Genomic DNA, 18287 nt, shown 5'->3' with positions numbered 1-18287 from the left:
CCGCTGAAATATAATCCTCTTCTGCTTCAACATCCTCGTTCGCTTCTGATTTATTAGCTCTTTTCCCTCTTGGAGGCATTTTAATAGTTGTAGAATTTGTTCAAAGACTTGAAAATGTAGAAGATGTGAAAAATCGTAGAACAGACAAGAGGAGCAGTAAAGACGTCTGCTCTCGCTTGTGACAGAATGTCATCAACATGCCCACTAGCTCCATGTGGATACTCTGGGCTATACGTGGCTATTTTCTCACATGGGCTCACTTGGACATTACGCAGACTTTGTCCTAGGGAGGTGGCAGGGTAAAGTCCGCTTAAAGTCCATGTGGACTAAATGGGACATTTGCGTTCTCACACGCAGCTCCCCCGGGCAATGTCTAGAGAATTTCAGGGTACCAGTGCATGTCTGAAAGCTCAAGTAATGCAAAACTATGTGATTACTGTGTTTTCCTTGGATGACTGTGTCTTGGATGCTTTTGTTATATGTTGTAAATTCTTCCTGATTCTTCACATTTTAACTGTGAAGACTAGCAACCACTGTAGTGGAAGCAAACTGGGTCAACCTAAAATAAATATTTCAGTCTCCTATGGACCTTGTGGTACTGGTACAGAAACTGTGTATTTACCATTATTTAATTTTCATTTCTTTCTGGATAGTTATTCTTAAAATTCACTTGTTCAGCTAACAGTTTCCCCTGCTTCCAGTCATTGTGCTAAGCTATGCTAACAGTTTTCCCCTGCTTCTAGTCGTTGTGCTAAGCTATGCTAACAGTTTTCCCCTGTTTCCATTCATTGTGCTAAGCTATGCTAACAGTTTCCCCATGCTTCCAGTCGTTGTGCTAAGCTATGCTAACAGTTTTCCCCTGCTTCCAGTTGTTGTGCTAAGCTATCAGTTTTCCCATTTCCAGTTGTTGTGCTAAGCTATGCTAACAGTTTCCCCCTGCTTCCAGTCTTTGTGCTAAGCTATGCTAACAGTTTCCACATGCTTCCAGTCTGGCTTCTGTCTGAGAGTGCAGGTGTGCACGGGGGTGTCTGTCTCACCTTGGATGGGTCTGGGGACAAAGTGTGAACAGGCTTTGGTTTTCTTCACTCGGTTTCCCTTCATGATGATGCCCTCCTTGTTGAGACCCAGGAACCAGGCGCGGCCTGACTCGTGCTGCCGATACAGTGTGGATGAGTAGATGACATAGTAGTTCTCAAACACCGACTCCTTGAACTTACACTCTGGTGTGAAGATATCCTGACACACACAAACACAGAGAGGGACAGGTTTCAATTCAGTCTTGTGAACTTCTTGCAATTTTAATGATTTTATTCTGACGTTGGTGCACTGTGTAAACACAGACTTAACCCCAGTCAAAGCCTTTTGTTGAGAAACACGACTGAACAAAATGAATGTAAGGGCCCAAATATCCCACTGTGGACCTTATCTCCAAAAAGCTGTCCTCTGTAGTAACGTGTGCATGTGCCAGCCATATTGTTTCCTTACTGGAACACAGCATCGAAGACTACATCATCCATGTTGGTGCAGACCGGACAGAAACTGGGATCAGACTACTGACGTTTATATGATGGACAAGGCGTCACTACTTCCCTCCATCATGCAAAAATGAAGCCAATATATCGTGAATATGGCGGCTGCCATCTTGCTTTTTTGCATCAGATGTCAATCAAAGTTGTCAAATCAACTGAAACACACCCCTTTTTATTTCATCAAATACCTTATTAAAAACAACCTGACCAGAGCAATGACCACTTGTGCCCACATCAGCCTGATAGTATCTACTGAAAACCACAGAAGTGACCTCTGGGAAACATTTATCTGATTCGTACTTTGAGTTTTTATTTTGGCTCATGTCCCATCCACTAACATGGAGGGGGCGGGGTTTATGACGTGTACAAGCCACCAGGGGGCAATCGACTCACTGTAGCATCACTTCTGTTAGCTCTTGGCCTGTCTGTTGTTTTTTACAGTCGATAAATCAGAAAGGACCAGTTCTGGAGAAGTTGATGTTGGTACAGTCCTAAGTTTAGTGCACTGCATCCCCCCTAGGTATGACAGGTGTGTGTGTGTGTGTGTGTGTATGTGTGTGTGTGTGTGTGTGTGTGTGTGTGTGTGTGTGTGTGTGTGTGTGTGTGTGTGTGTGTGTCCTCAGGGCAGAACAAACACACACACACACACACGCGGCAACAACCTGTGCTAGCACTAAACCCTCACCACATGTTTTCTCCGGTGAGGAGGCCGAGTCAGTTTTAGGGAGCTACGCTGCACCTTTGTGTCATTACAGATCATTTCGCCATCAGTTAATCTGCTCATTTTCTGATTTAATTCACACGTTTGGTTGAGAAAATGACAGAAAATATTGAAAAAATATCAATAACCAATCACCTGATCAACTAAGTGATGGTGTGGTGACACAGTGGACACTGAAAGGGGACTGCTGTGAAAAACGGGGCTTTCAGGGACCCAGCATGTGAAGTGTGCGTGTTTGCAGCCAAACATTTAGAAAACTAACTCCACATTATTCTTCTCACAACAGGCGTGTGAACTTGGATTTCTCCAAAACGTTTTCTGCTCATTTAAACCCCCAGAGCACAGCCAGAGATTTTGGACTTATCTTTCAAAACACTTCAAATGTTTTCTTGAATTCAGGAAAAACTATTTTAGCATTTTGTTATTTCAGGCACCTGAAAGTCAGTGGTGGAACTAGTCAGAGTCAAGTTTGCACTTCTGCTCCACTAATTTCATGGGAAACGTTTAACTTTTCATTGCACTACATTTGTCTCACTAATTATCAATTTAAACTGAGAGATGCTTTTAAAATATGATATTGTTATAAGTGAAAGCACAGTGGAGTAGCGCTGAAGCGAGCAGTCGATTAACTGTTTCATGGTTTAAGACATTTTTAACACTTCATGGTAGCAGCAAATTAAGTTTTGGATCATCAGGAGGAATCGTTACAATCACTTCATCACAAAATAACCGTTAGTTTATTTGATAGTCCTGTACAAAACACTGCAACAGCCACACACTGTGCACACATTACTGCATGTGCAGGCTAATAATAATCTGATGATATTCAATAACAGAAGAGTCACAGGACCATTTTTTACTTTTACTTCTGATACTTGATTTGCCTGATTATACTTTTTCTTTTAATGAAGTAACATTTACAACGCAGGACTTACTTGGAACCCAGTAGTTTTACAGTGTGGTATTTGAACGCAAGGACCTAAATACTTCATCCACCACTGCCACTCAAACTCCAACATGTGGTTTGCGTCTGGACAGTGACGTCTGTTACAGGCTTTTACACCTGAACTCAGTAGGTGTGGGAAATCAAGACAATAAACTGTTCCTGTGCAGAGGGAAGACTGTGGTGGAGGCCTGGAGCATCACTAGTGTGGTAAGCAACTAGACTGGGTCTTACAGGATGCAGCACATGATTTTCTCTGCTGTGGTTACTTTGCACAAACATCGTCTGGAGACTAACTTCTAATCCACACTGAAAGCGTTTTGTACGAGTGTGTCACACTCGTTCGTTATGCTGTGCACACAGCGACTGAAGAACTGCACTTTAACCCGTTATGGAAGGAGCAGACATGACAAATGGGTGACGGATGGACTCGCTGAGGAGAAGCAGCAGTTTTTGGTCTGCGCCACAGACTGACCAGGGCTGTCCACTTCATTAATGTCACCATTAATTGTGACTGTCTACCAAGATGTTTCAGTCACATGGGGCTTTGTGTTCCTGAAACAGGGCACAGCAAGGACTTGTGTCCAGGCACACGGCGCGTATGGGCGTGTCCAGCAGTGTCCTGCAATGTTGGTGACCACAGGCGCAGTGCAGTGTTGTGTGAGGCATTACCAGTGTGTGTGTGTGTGTGTGTGTGTGTGTGTGGTGTGCTGTAAAAACATCAAATAATCAAATTCCATTACTTCACAATAAACTCCTGTTTCACCGTAAAGGTCTTTGAGCTACATCACAGTAAAAATCTCCATCTGTGCCACAGTGTGCAACTGAACCAGGCCTGTAGTTCTGGGCACAGCTCAGAGTGAAATCACTGGATTCCTATGGGATAGAGCGTGTGAACCTTTTGACATAGTGTTTCTAAAGAGTTAAAAGTTGTTCCATTTATTTTCAAGCATGTGCACTGTAAGACAAAGTTGATCATTTGATTGTGAGGCTGACATTCTTTATGTTGAGAAAAACAGCTGCCACTGCGCAGACAGACAGACAGACAGACAGACAGATGGCCGGGTGCTCTTACTGATGTGTAGAGGAACCCCTCTGCATTCATGGCCATGTAGAGAGCAGCCTTCACTCCCTGGATGGCCACAACCCTCAACCCTACTGGGATCAGGTTAAACAGAGCTGGAGGGCGACAGACAGGCAGACAGAGACACAGAGAGAGAGAGGTGGTTACTAGAGAGGCACGTTTAATGTGCTTCAGTACAACACTTCATTAATGTCTGAAAGAATTTCAAACAAAATGTCTTCTTGGTTAAATCTTTTCTGTGAAACAGTCAAACATCAGATTTAGAAGAATCAGTACAATCATCTGGTTCTTAAAATGACTCAGATGTTCCCGCTCTGTGTTAAAACCCATCACATTACAGCTCTTTAAACTCTGCTGGTTGGATCAGTGGTTCAGATCCATCTGCAGCCTCCTGGACGTGACACCGATGCACCCAGAGACAGACACACCAAATACAAGGGGGAGAAGGATGAAGTGATGAGAGGTGATTTAATTCTTAGGGACTCAGAGCTGCAGTGTGAGCGAGGAGGAGGAGGAGGAGGCCTGTGGCGATGGCTGCTGTTAATCCTTCATTTAACTCTGAGATGATCTGAGAGAGAGAGAGCGGGGAATCCAAACCATTTCCACCTCCTCCTCCTCCTGCCCTTTTCTTCTCCTTTACAAACCAGAGGGGAGGTTTAACAGGAAGCAGCAGCATCTGAAATCCTGAGCTCATCCAACAGACATGTGATCAGGTCAGGCTGTTTTCCTAAAGACTCGACTCTCATTTCATGATCAGTCTCACAGGTTTCTGCACAGTGAAGAGCAGCTGCTTTATCAAGTAACTCTACCTAGAAGCTGCTGAGCGAGGCAGACATATTGTTAAACCTAAATTAGAGCTCAAATCCAGCAGTGAGTGTTTGTACAGGCTTCATGAGTATTTACACTGGTCATCATGGACGTCACAGCGTCTGTGTGTAACTTCTGTATGAGGAACAGACTTCGTCTCTGGCTGTTCCTTCTCAGTCCTGTGAAAGCAGCGGCTACATTCGGCTGTGAGTCGACTGATAAACGTCTTACTGCTCCTACTCGGTCGACAGGTACGTCAGACACTTTGTGCTGCAGTTTAATGACTACAGGTAAAAAGTGGAGGTGAAGCAGCAGCAGAGACTCACTGTAGTCGCTGTTCTCATCCTTGTTTCCGCTGATATTTCCATCAGGCATCATCTGCAGGAAGAAGCCATGCTCGCTGAAGAGTCGCGTCACTATGCCCTTCAGCTGCGGCTCTGAAACACAGCAACAACAGCACACACACATTCATCAGCGTCAAACTTCAGAGGCAGTTATAAGGCTCATTCATCTCGTCTAGCTTCTCTTCATCCCATCTAATATGATCTCGATATTTCATGTCATCTCACCTGAACCCACCTGGTCTCGGCTCATCTTAGGCCACAGCTTCTTACCGGTCTTCTCTCATTTTGTTTTCTCCCATCTCAAAGCTAGGCTTGGCCATTCCTTCCAGGAGCGTTTTTGTTACATACCTTGAAATTCTCTTTTCACCCCAGTGGCAGTGGACACACTAAACGCACCACCGACATAAAGAAACAAGTCCATCATCTGTGGCAGCAGCAGGGCGGTGACAGCACAGATGCCCAACAACACCAAGAGTCAAACAATGAAGACATACTGCACAAGAGGATTTGTCACACACCTACATACTGTACAAACACACTCACAGCTGTACTTAAAAACTGATTAAATACAATGACAAATATAAATAACATTAATGTCATCATTGTGACTGAGAGTCCGACCAGAGGCCACACAAAGCAGCACCATCGTCCACTGAGGCTCTGTGTCCAACGGACAACATAAAACTCCGTAACCTCACATTAAATGAACTCTTATGAAACTGTAGTGGTTTAAGTAACATGTTAATATGGATTATATAGTGGTTATGGGTTCATTAAGTTCATGTGAGCTGAACAATGAGCTTATATAAGTTGGTCAAGATGTTTCCTGTTTTTGAAGTACATCCCAGGGTGTTGTCTCCAAAAACTGAAGACAGGAAGCTAAGGTCAGAAATTGATGTAACAGCCTAAGGAAAGCTGCGGATAAAAGAGTGAGCCTATAAAGGAAGAAGAGAGGATGAGAATGCTATCGTGAAAGTGTACCGCAGACCCAGCCGGGGGGCTGGGGGGACCGGGGGAATGCTGACTGACTAGACCTTGTAACCAAGACTGACTGGCGCTGTGACTCTGACTCTGTTTCCCTAACTACCAGATTACCTGTTTAACTACTACTCTATTCAGAATAATTGTAATATTAAATGATCCTTTAAATTGGGATGATTTGTCTGAATTCATTTAGTCTGCATCACACTCTAGCCACGACAAACCTTGGTGTTGTCTCTGCAGGTAGGAGTCTAAGTTGGGAGAATTTTACATTTAATCTTCCATCTTGACTGTCCTCAAAGAATTTGTGTAAAGGGAACCAAATAACTTGATTTTATTCTGACAGGTGGTGGTGGACTGCTGCGATCATTAACACTAACACTATTACTAACACTGATGTAAATAACTTGCTTTAAATGTTTGCAGGATACATTGGTGTTGTTTTTACATGTCTGTGTTTATGTGATTGTGAAACAGCCTATTAGGATTGACAGAGAAAAAGGTATAAGTGTCAGACAACAGATTGAACAGCGTGAAATTATGAGTTATAAATGTGTCTGCATCTGATTAAATTTTATGGTGAGGCTGTGTAGCAGAGGTCTGTCCTATTTGTGGGTCTACAGTTAGGATTTGCTTTGTATAACTCAAGTAGGATTGGGAATTAAAAAGCTGTTAATGTAGGATTGAATATTTGTAAATTTTGCAGTAAAGGTCTTGTGTTTCTGTAGAGTAGGCAGATCTCTGCGCCCCTGCAGTTTGGGATTTGGCCGTAAAGTGATTATGTTACTCCACTAATTACAGACATATAACTGAATGGGACTGCAGGGTTGAGTGTATGAAACTGGGTGTTTGTCCAGACTTGATCAGTTTGGATTATCCTGGTCTTTCCTGCAGGGAAACGGTTCATACTTGGCCAGAACAGAGATGAAATTCCCACTCAAAGCGCTTTCTGTATATGAATAAGTCCGGACTTTAATATGTCTTTGAATATGTGAACATATATTTGTTTGGTGTTGTGTAATTGGCTGTGATGTGTGTCTGGTGAGGGACAGAGGGATGACTGATAATTGTGTGTATTGCAATTTTTTGTTGTTTTTGTGTCAATTTCATGTGTTTTCAGATTGTTTACTGCGTTGCTGAGGTGAGTACAAGACTTATTTTCTATTTTTGTGAAACAATGAGTATGTGGGGAGTGTTTCTCCCCCTCTTTGCTCCGTTTGTGTGTGTGTTCTGCTACCTACTTCCTGTATGATATGTGTGTGAACTGCTCACTCTGTGGATGTGTGTGTGTGTGTGTGAAGGTATAGCATTTATTAATATTGTGTAAATAAGTAACTGTGTGTTTGTGCTGGTTATTGTTGTTTTAAGGAAAACTAGAGAACTGCAGCCAGTTGGGTGTTAGAACTTATGGTTTGGAGAAGCTCAATTGTGAGCTATAAATAAATAAGAGTGTCTGGAAGGGATTTAAATAAAAACTTTATGATATGGCTGCAAAGCAAGACTTGTACTGCTAGTGGGTCTACAGCAGTTTGGAGCTCACAGAGTAGTCACACTGTTTGGATAAGCTAAATCATATCTTAAGGTGACTGGTGAAATTATAAGAGAATCTGTAGTAGCAGACGACTGGCGTCCTCGCAGTTACCGTTTTGGTTAAATTTGTTTGGTGTACTTAACAGTTTGGAGAGTAATAAATTGAATTAGTTTAACTGCGAGGGGGGTATGACGCTGGAAATTCATCTGACCTGATCAGTTGGACCGAACCTGGCATACTTCATACAGTTCTTGGCCAAGTATATTAATCTAATTAATTGATTGTAGTGTTTTGTGTCACTGGACGATAAATGAATGTGCAGTATCAAGGGGCTTGAATAGATTATCTTTTTAAGGGGGTTCAGGGGTTAAAACAATACCCTTAACATTAACCAAATATCAGGAACCTTTCCCTCAGTTGTTACTATAAAGAGCCTTAAGTTTACAATTAAGGTGAAAACCCTGAGAAAGCTGCTTTTTTATAACTCTGACCCCTTTAAAAACCTCCTAAAATGCCCTGAAAACCGCTTATCTTCTGGTTAAGTCAGATTTGGGCTGAATCTGTGAATGTGCAACTTGAAGGAAAAGTTCAGGTCTCCTTAACATATAAATTAAAGGGTGTCTTTAACTGTTTGTAACCGTTAATGGGTTTGTAGAGGAGCTGAATGTGAAGTCAGCGCTGACTCTCTGTCACACAGGACATCTGTGAGTCTGCAGGGGGAGAGTGACGCACTCTGGGTGAAGATGACGAGGCCTTTAAAACTCCAGTTGACAAATCAGTCACATATAAGACTGAGATGAGCAAAACTCTTCAAAGTAATACAAACCATGTGACTGTTCAGAAGCAGAAAACTCACACAGTGACGACAGATAAAACAGATGTTTACAATGGAAACAAGCACCAGAATCACTTTATCATGTTCTTAACAACTGTGAACAGCAACCGTGACCTCATTGAGAGGAAGCAGAGTGTTCACAGTTCACAGTATCATCGAATTCTGAATGACTTCTACAAACCAGTGGCCACCAATCAGCCAGGTGAGACCTGATAACAGCTGCACAGATGTTACTGTAGAACAGAGCTCCAGCATTTAAGCCAGTGTCAACACAACGAGCACCAAAGTCCAACAAGGCTTCAGTGGCGGAGACAAAGCGGTGATGGTGAAGTGAACACACCCGGTGTTCAGCATCTGATTTCTTTACTCCTCACTGTAGACCCTGCACACGTTAAAGAGGTCAACATCTGCAGATGGTAAACTGGGAAAGGGCCAATCAGGCAGCAGTGCTGAATAACACTTCCTCTGCTGTGCTGCCAGGAAAACATGAGGCAGCGGTAAAGGCAGCAGCAGGGCGTAGACTCATACACGTGTAAGTGTTGAAGCCCGTCCAGCAGCACGACATGCTGCGTCTCCTCCTGCTCTCTGAGACGTTAACATGTCCTCAGGAGGGAATGCTGCTCCAGTTCAGGCCCTCTTTTATCTTGTTATTCTGCAGGAGGAAACTGAAGCTTCTTCTGTTCTTTATTTCTCCAGAGGGAAACGGTGCCAAATTCATCACCACACAAGCAGGAGCAGCATTAAATATTTACAGTGAAAGTTATGCAGTTTAATGCAACTTCTACCTGGCTTTCAGTTTCTTCTGTATTTCTGAAACAACAGGAATCTGTGATGAACTATTTAAAGCTCCACGGCTGTAAGACTCCATGTGGAATCAAACTCATGAGGACGTGTTCTCACTAATGGAAGGCCGGTAGACTAAAAGCTTGGTATATGCTATGTTTATCATGACTGTAAATGGGAGGACCCAGACCCAGATTCGGGACCCTCCTAAGGTGAGGAAACAGGGTTTTAATGGTAATAACATGAATACTGGTGAGCAAATTACTGATGACACACAGCAGCAAGAAAATGGTGCCAAAACACAGGGGACGACCAACACCGGTGGGTAAGAATGACGGCTGGCTCAGGATAACACAAGAAAACCCAGGTAGAGTACTTGACTCAGGTAAATAAAGTTTAACACAGGTCACACACCTGAAAGTGGCCGTGATGCATACGAACAACCAGAGAAGGGAACAGGCTAATTCATGGTCACAGGAGCGGCAACAGTTCATATGCAGACAGGTGTGACCTTTCAATGCTTGGACCGTGCTAACATGTTCACAACATAGTCTGTATAATTGATGGACAGGCTGACAGCTCCCAGAGATGAATTCATCATGAGTCAATTGCCCCCTGGTGGCTGGCCACAGTATAAGTCACGCCCCGCCCCTGGTGGCTGGCCGCACTATAGGTCAAGCCCTGCCCCCTCCATGTCAGTGGCTGGGACATGAGCCAAATGAAAATCTCCGAGCACAAATCAGACGTATATTTCCCACAGGTGATTTCTGTGGTTTTTGGTAGATATTATCAGTCTGGAGTGCGTACAAGCCATCGTTGTTCTGGTAAGTTTGGTTATTTGATGATATAAAAAGGGCAACTGACTTGAAAGCTTTCATTGGCGGACTGATGCTGGTACTCCACTTCTCATCTTTACTGCAAAGAATGTGGTTGCAAAGTGCCAAGATGTCAGCCACGGTGCTAACATTTGCTAGTTAGCAAAACTCTGAGGATCACTCTTAGAGTTTATCCTGAGGGGAACATGAACATCTGAGCCACATTTCATCACAGTCATGCTGGTGGTGTGGGTACAATCTGTAAATATGTTAGTCTATATTTCTGTACGTCAGTAACAATTGCTGCTCACTGTTTCCAAAGAGAAATTCTGACAAATAAGTAACACCTGGTTAGAATCACTGAGTGACGTATGTGAGTCCGGTGAGCCCCAGACCACACACTCGGTCTCCTGGGTGATTCTCTGGCTGTAGTGTGGCATGTGCAGGAAGCGTGGAGGGCAGCCAGTCTCCTCAAAAGCCGGTATCAGCAGCAGCTGAGTCAAATTAGGATGAGTCAAAGTGAGTCAGGGAGAGTCAAGTCTACAGGATCATACTAAACAGTCTCAGCAGATAGCGCCTACAGCTGAGCTGTAGTATCAGTTAAACTGTGACACTGTTTATAATGGTTCCAGTTAGGCTGGCAGACAGTTTGTAACATAAAACGCCAGCAGGCAGGAGAAGGTAGGACCTTTGTCCAATGTTGAGCTCAGAGTGTGAATCAAAACCCACCTGGTTTCCGGCGCACAGGTCGTTTCTTTCGGCTGCAGAAACGAACTTTGCTGAAGACGCTGAAGAAGTGTCTCTCACACAGAGACCTTGGGTCTTTACTGGGACTCGAGCGTCTCTTGTTGGTGGCGACCTTGTCGCTGTTGGACTCACGAGCCTGACGCTTCTGTCTGATCAGGGAGCTGGCGATGGCAGCCGCCATCTCCCTGAGAGGAGGACAGAGCCACTGAAGACAAAAGATCTGCTCTGTGTCCTGAGCTTGAGGGTGATCGCGCCTCAGTGCAAAACCAGTGACATGTCTAAGAATCCAGTCCTTTGAGTTTGGATAAGCATGACCTGGCTAATGGTCGTTCCATGATGAGAAACTGCTCCACAACACTAGTGATCCACCTTGAGAAGCAGCCAATGCCTGGATTTCACATGATCAGGTTTAAATTCACCACTAAAATTTACCAAATGTTAAGAACTTAAACAAGACAATGTGTTTTATGCACATTAGTCTTTCTGACAGGACCGTCTTGAGATGTTCCGATGAATTAGCTCAGACAATTAGACTTTCCCTGTTATTAGGAAATGTATTTAACATGAACATATATGTTCACAATTTGTAGCTTTTACCAAAGGGTGCGACAAAACGCCAGCCATGAAGACTACTCACAGGAAACAGAATCTCTTCAGGCTGAAGGATTTTAACTGTGTTATTTCAGCAAATTTTATATTTAAACAAATCTATAAAAATGTCACGCCAACATGTTTGAGCATCTACAAATCCAAGAAGATCTGCAGTATGGTCAAAAGCTCAGTCCCACAAGCCAGTAAGTGGACTTCACCAACCAAAATGTTCCAGCTGGTTTCACACCAGTCTCCGATGTTCTCTTATACGTTATGCAGAAAAATGATTTGCAAATGGGGAAAAAACATTAAATGATTGGGTTATCGATTTTCTTTTCAGTACTTCTTGACCGACTGACGTGTTCCCAGTATGACTCCTGGTTTTGAAAGTGACAAACAATGAATCCTGGATAATTTATCGGTTTAGCTGTCCTCCATCTCAGCTGGAGTCTCCGTCCACCACCCAATGAATCACAGGGCGACCTGTGTCTCCATGTCTCTCAGGTTGTTTCAGGAACAAGAGGGCAACATTGCGCGTTCACTCGTCCATCTGCAACTTTCAGAGATGTTTTCAGAGAATCAGCAACAGCAGAAATGCAGCAAAGTTCAAAATAATCCCAGAGCAGATTACACTGCTCGACTCTGTTCTGCTCTGTTACTCTGCTGTGTCCTCCTCCTCCTCCTCCTCCTCCGCTTCGTCCTCGCAGGCTGAAAGCTGCCGAATGTGATGAGAGGCTGAGAGGGAGGCTCGCTGAGAGAAGAGAAAAGAGAGCAGCTGTCAGCAAGCGAGAGAGGGAGTGTGAGGACTAGTCAAAGAGAGAGACGGGAGGTGGAGGTGTGGAAGAAGCTCCTAAAAATATTCTGCCTGATGTTTCATGTTGCTCTCACATCAGACCACTTTACCTTCGCACCTTCACTTCGTCATCCTGATACACCAACACGGTTTGGCCCTGAGGGCTGGTTCCATTTTGGATCCATCCCCGTTTCTGTCATATTCAGAAACACTCCAGATGAGATTCAAGTCACGTCCGTGTCAGTGTTGCTCAGATCACAAATCTGGCTTCAGGCTCTCTTTGTAAATCAGGGTCACAGGAGCTGGTGGTAGCGGACAAAAACACCAGAAGAACAAGGACTTCCGACCTTTAGCAGTTCGGTTACATTCATGCGATGCACTGACAATGAGATTTTTAGAAGTCAGATATCTAGGTGATCTGCTCAAGATGCATGATGTGATGCTGATCTCTGATACCAACAAATCTCCTGCTGATTAGCAAACGGTAGAAGTACAGATGTACCATCCAGCTCCTTTCTCTTCTTTGTCCCAACCAGGCATCGGTAGTTCACGTCGCAGCTTCAGGGAACAGGACACGATGGGAGGAGCAAGTGGTTTGTTTTGACCCTCCAGGCTGAAAGGAAATGAGGCAGAGTAGCTTTACAACCAGGTAAAACAAAATCTGTGGCGTCCCAGTTCCCAGATACCAGCTGCTCTGCTGTCCTGTTGGAGGCTCTGACTGCAGGGTTACATAAACCCGCTGCATCTTCACAGCAGCAGAGGAGCCTCACGAACACGTCGTCAGGGCTGAATAACCATGAAATCTGTTCTGAGGGATGAAACGCTCTCGGAGCCCGCAGCTATTGGCACGATCTGCCTCTCAGCCAGAGGCCTCCGTTTCCCGGCAGGGGTGATTCACTCATCTCACTGTCGACACGGGAGAGAAACATGGCCTCAGGTGCAACGACAACGTCCTGACAACACTGATCCCAGGTCTGTGGACAGGTGGAGAGACGACTGACAAACCTCTCTAACAAGTGAAGAGGACGCATTACACACTGTATCTAATTACATGTACAGATGTAACACTGCAAGTTTCATTATCAATTAACCTGCTGATAGTTTTGTGGATTGATTGAATCAGAAAATGGTCAAAAATCAGTTTTACTCCCTCGTGTTTTATTTGTTCATTTTATTTTGATTTTATCATCTTACTTTCACATATTTTATACCTTATGTGTAATTTCATGATTGAAGTCATGTGCATTCCTCTCATTGTTTTTTTAAATGTCATTTTTGATGTTCACATTTATTCTGTCATTTGTCAGTCCTCTGTAAAGTGCTTTGAACGGCATCAACCTGTATGAACGGTGCTAATTGATTAGTACAGACGGGTAGACGGGTTTTGATTGATCGATCTTCAGACGTCTTGTTTGTCTGAGCAACAGTCGAAACCCCAAAGAGATTCAGAGGCAGAGATTGACTGTAACATGAAACAGAAAAGGAAGTGCTTTTCAAAATAGTTGCTGATTAATTTCTGTTGATCAACTGATGAAAGGGCAAACTGCATGGAGGAGTGGGCTGAACCTCAGCTGCGACTGGCTGCCGGTGATGAGTGTGGAAGGGACAATTAGCTGTGAAGAGCTCGTTACACAATCCAGTTATCAGCTGCGGAAAGGATGAGTCACAGACAACAAACATGGAGTCATCCTCATCATCATCATCACCACAGTGTGACAGAGGTCAACTGTGAAGTGGACAGTGAAGAAGAACAGTTATTTGAGTGTCCGTGTAAAACTGCCTGGAGCCACAAATTCAACAGACACACACAAAACATGACAACGTAACCAAGCCGACGCTAAACCCGAGTTCACATCAGAGAAAGTCTCACGGGTTCTTACAAAAACAATCACCGACTCAGACTGTTAACATCCATCAACAGTTTACAGCGAAGTTTGCACTAAAAAGGACAAAGAAGAAGAAAAAGGTTTGGGTGAAACCCAGATGAAGGGGTGTGGACAACGTGGACAGTGGTCCACAGAGAAAACTAGACTCCATCAGTCCTGCTGTGTCTGTGGTTTAACGTCGTCATCCTCCTGCAGAGTTCGGTTTTTCCTTCCCTTTCAGCTGTCATTATGTCTTTCACCATGAAATAGCTCTTTCTGAGCTTTTCTCATGTCAGGTAATGAGTGACGGGGCGACAGGAGCGACTGCTGCTGGTTCTGAGCTAAGAGGTTTCATGCTGGCGAGCTCAGCTGCTGCACACGGGGATGGGGAGGTGACCCTTTCTACAGCGTTATTGTTTCCTGACTTTGTCATCACAGGTCGCTGCATATTTTACAGCAGATGTTGTTCTTTTGCTTTTCCAGCTGTAAAAATCCAGCTCTTTTCCAGAACAGCTGCCATGTGACCTCACCGGTTTGTGTGCGTTGACGTGTTTCGGCCCTACATGTGTCGAACACTGGGGTTTAACAGGGCGACACATCAGTCTACCATTGTCATCGAGGAGATGCTTACCATTATAGTTAGAGATTCATTTGGCTCAACAGTTGTTTTAAATACCAGGCTTTTATTGTGAAAAATATTTGGTAACACAATAACCGGGCCTGTGATTTACATAATGTTGTTATAGGAATCAGTTATTTTACAGGTCCTGTGTTTTCCAGCTAATTTCCTGGAAACTTTCTTCATAATTTCCTATAAATGAGCTGTAATTACTAGGAAATGTGCAGGACAGGCTCGTGCACTTTGATATGATTTATAAAGGAAATGGAGAAGGTGTTGGCTGTGACAGTTTTTAGTACCTGCTTGTTAGATTCCAGATTTAAAGTGGAGACCAATTCATAGACTGATAAACATCCAACTGGAAAGACTAGCAGTGAAAATCCCTAATCGTTGGACACAGTCAGTTTATTTTACTGGTCTAGTCCGAGGAAATTAAGTAGAAATGTGATTATAAAACTGATGAGTGGGAATTCCCACTACAGGTAAACAGGGAAACTAGCTGGAGAATAAGGGAGCACCAACTGTGTATATTAGAGGAAAGAAGAATGTGAATGCTGCTTTGTACAAGGCACAGTACTGTGTCAGAAAAGGATGCCAACACCTTTCTTATTGTGTAAATAAAGAGGAGAAAAGAGGAGAACAGTCGCAGTTGGTGCCAAAAACAACACTGTTGCTTATCAGCTTTAGATTTCTGTCCTTGCAAAGACATTTTAGGATCTGGTGGTGGTGACGAAACAGCGTAGAGGGGTGAGGTGGCAGGTCTGGTGAAATGGTGTGGGGAGAAAAATCTCACCCTCAACACAGAAATGTGGGCATGAGAAAGGACAGGAGAACTGCTGCTGACCATCCGTGGGCTCGAGGATGAGGCAGTGAACACTTTTAAACTCCTGAGCGTCTACATCAGTGACGACCTCACCTGGACACCTAACACCTCCCAGCTCGTCAAGAAAACACAACAGTGACTGAGGACATGTCACCGAAGATCCTCAGCAGCTTCTACAGAGGCATCACTGAACGGGCTGCATCACTGTGTGGGACGGGAACACCGCTGTAACGGAGAAGCACCGACAGAGCGTGGTGAGGACTGCTGAGAGGATCATCAGGACGCCACTTCCCCTTCTGCAGAACATGTACCACCACAGAGTCCACAGGAGAGCCTGCTCCGTTGTTAAGGGTCCACCCACCAACACAGAATGTTCACACTTCTGCCCACTAGCAGGAGGTGCAGAGGTGTGAAATGCCGGACGCCCAGACTGAGGAACAGCTTTGACCGTTAAACAGGTCCCAGACTGAGGAACAGCTTTAAACAGGTCAGATAGTCACCAGACTGAGGAACAGCTTTGACCGTTAAACAGGTCAGATAGTCACTGGCCTTGACACCACCCGGAGCGATCTCAGCACATTCTGCCACCAGGCTTCACCATCAACGTCCCCGCCCTTTCCCATACACACACACACCCCAACCAAATCAACACAACCTGTGGTTTGCACAGACACTTAATAAGACCACAAGTCTCTACTACTGTTATTTATTACTGTACATGGTGTATATTTATCACTGGAACTGATAATTGTACGTTTGGTACTGATACTGCACATTTCACACTGCTGCTTTCTTTCTGTACATCTTTTTTCAAAAATATTTTACTTTATTCTTATTTATTTGTTTTTCTAACGTTTAATGGCACTCATAGTAGAAGGCAAAGGAAGAATTTCTTTGTACAAGGAAACTTGTTTCTTTATTGTGCATATGACAATAAACACTCTGAACTTTGGAATCAATTTTTTTTTATCAGAACACTTCATCTTGAAAACTGAAATGCTATTAGAACAGTGAAATGCTCCAGCAACATTCACTGACCTGATGAAAAGCAGGAAACCAACAGTAAACTGAATATTTTAGGGGGTGTTTCAGCTCTGGAGTCCTGTGACGTGCAAACACTTTGATGCTACAAAGTCTAATCCTCCACAGGGAACCGCTTAGTTTCTGGGCCTGAGGCCGAGGTGTCACGAGCCCTGTTGACAGATCGAACCGAAACGGATCATGCTGTCAGTTTTCTGGCATATGGAGAATGTGTCAGTGAACGCACCATCATGCAGAATGTAGGCCTACACTTCCAGCAGAAAAAAACAGGTAGGTGTCTTTAATTACTGTGTATTTGCATCCTCATAGCTGCACAGCGGGACAGAGCAGAGAGAAACATCCTCATCTCCATCATTCTTTTACTGTCACATTTTGTAATTTGAGGGCTCAAATGCAGACCAGAGGCAAAGTGGTTGTGATGAAAGTGCGAACAATGACTAACACAGGTATGCAGCAGGCAAACTTCAGCACAGGTAGGTGTGATGGTGGGTACTGTGGTAGACAAACGACACAGGCGGAGAGCAGACAACCCACAGATACACAGGTTAGAACGACAAGTTAAACAGCAGTCAACACAGGGAGCAGACTAGTTGTGGTACAGGTCCAGGAAAACAGTTCAGACAAGGGACAGACAAATAACCAGATCCAGGGAGACATGAATGTCCACACACAAGAAAAGCAAGCAGACAACTAGGGACAGAAAGCCGACCAGAAGTCAGGAGGGAGCAAATGTCCAAACACTGCTGATTCTGTCAGGTTTGCTCGGCTGCACCTGCCTCTCTCACCTCCCTCTCTTTGTTTTTCAATCCCTGATCACGTCACCTTGCACACCTGCCACTCATTTCCCTAATTGACACCAGCTGTTTTCACTCAGTCCTTCACCTTATTTATACCCAATTCACTTTCCACTCCCTTACCAGTTCGTCGTGTTTTCAGGCCAACAACCAACGCCATTCTCTCACTCCTTCTCTTAGTCTTGTTACCATTGGGTTTTGTTCTTTCAGTCTGTCTACCCTGCCTCGTTCCTCAACCATCCTCCACGGACCATTCTCCTCCAGACCATTACTCCACTCCACCCTTCCAGCCTCCACCAGCCAGGTCGGTACACAGTCATCAGATCCCATCTACCACCCACCGGCCAGACTGGGAGTGACCCTAGCATCTATAGCTCAGCCTGTCTCATCATATCCATCTGCTTGCACTGAAGTCAGTCATCTGGGTCTATTCATTTCTTCACTCACTCCTCCAACGAGTGACTCTTAACAGATTCCAGTGGTTCATACGGTGGGAAGGCAGGGTCGCAGTCTGAGAAACAGGTCAAAAACAGGACAGGCACAGCCAGAATGGACGCTGGAGATTCATGACACGGTGCTTCAAGACAATCTAGCAGTGAGTAAATGGTGACTTATGTACAGAGTGGTTGATTGCATGGATA

At 44.3% G+C, this 18287-nt stretch overlaps 1 protein-coding gene across 1 annotated transcript in view; it reads right to left on the bottom strand.

Moving 5' to 3' along the window:
* LOC109973250 (fibroblast growth factor 12) overlaps window positions 1-12975 on the bottom strand; it is a gene marked incomplete at its 3' end in the record, with an annotated part of 16848 nt that extends 3873 nt beyond the window's left edge. The window contains exons 1-4 of the mRNA XM_020622684.1: window positions 11103-12975; window positions 5411-5521; window positions 4269-4372; window positions 1038-1236 (exon numbers count right to left, since the gene is read on the bottom strand). Of these exons, the coding sequence (XP_020478340.1) occupies window positions 1038-1236; window positions 4269-4372; window positions 5411-5521; window positions 11103-11301 (613 nt within the window). The remainder of the gene's footprint in view (window positions 1-1037; window positions 1237-4268; window positions 4373-5410; window positions 5522-11102) is intronic.
* Between the last annotated feature and the right edge of the window lie 5312 nt (window positions 12976-18287).

Source organism: Monopterus albus, unplaced genomic scaffold, assembly GCF_001952655.1.
Source record: "Monopterus albus unplaced genomic scaffold, M_albus_1.0 scaffold287.1, whole genome shotgun sequence".
Lineage (NCBI taxonomy): Eukaryota > Metazoa > Chordata > Actinopteri > Synbranchiformes > Synbranchidae > Monopterus > Monopterus albus.
The sequence above is the reverse complement of the archived record's forward strand: the minus strand, read 5'-3'. Positions and strand labels throughout refer to the sequence as shown.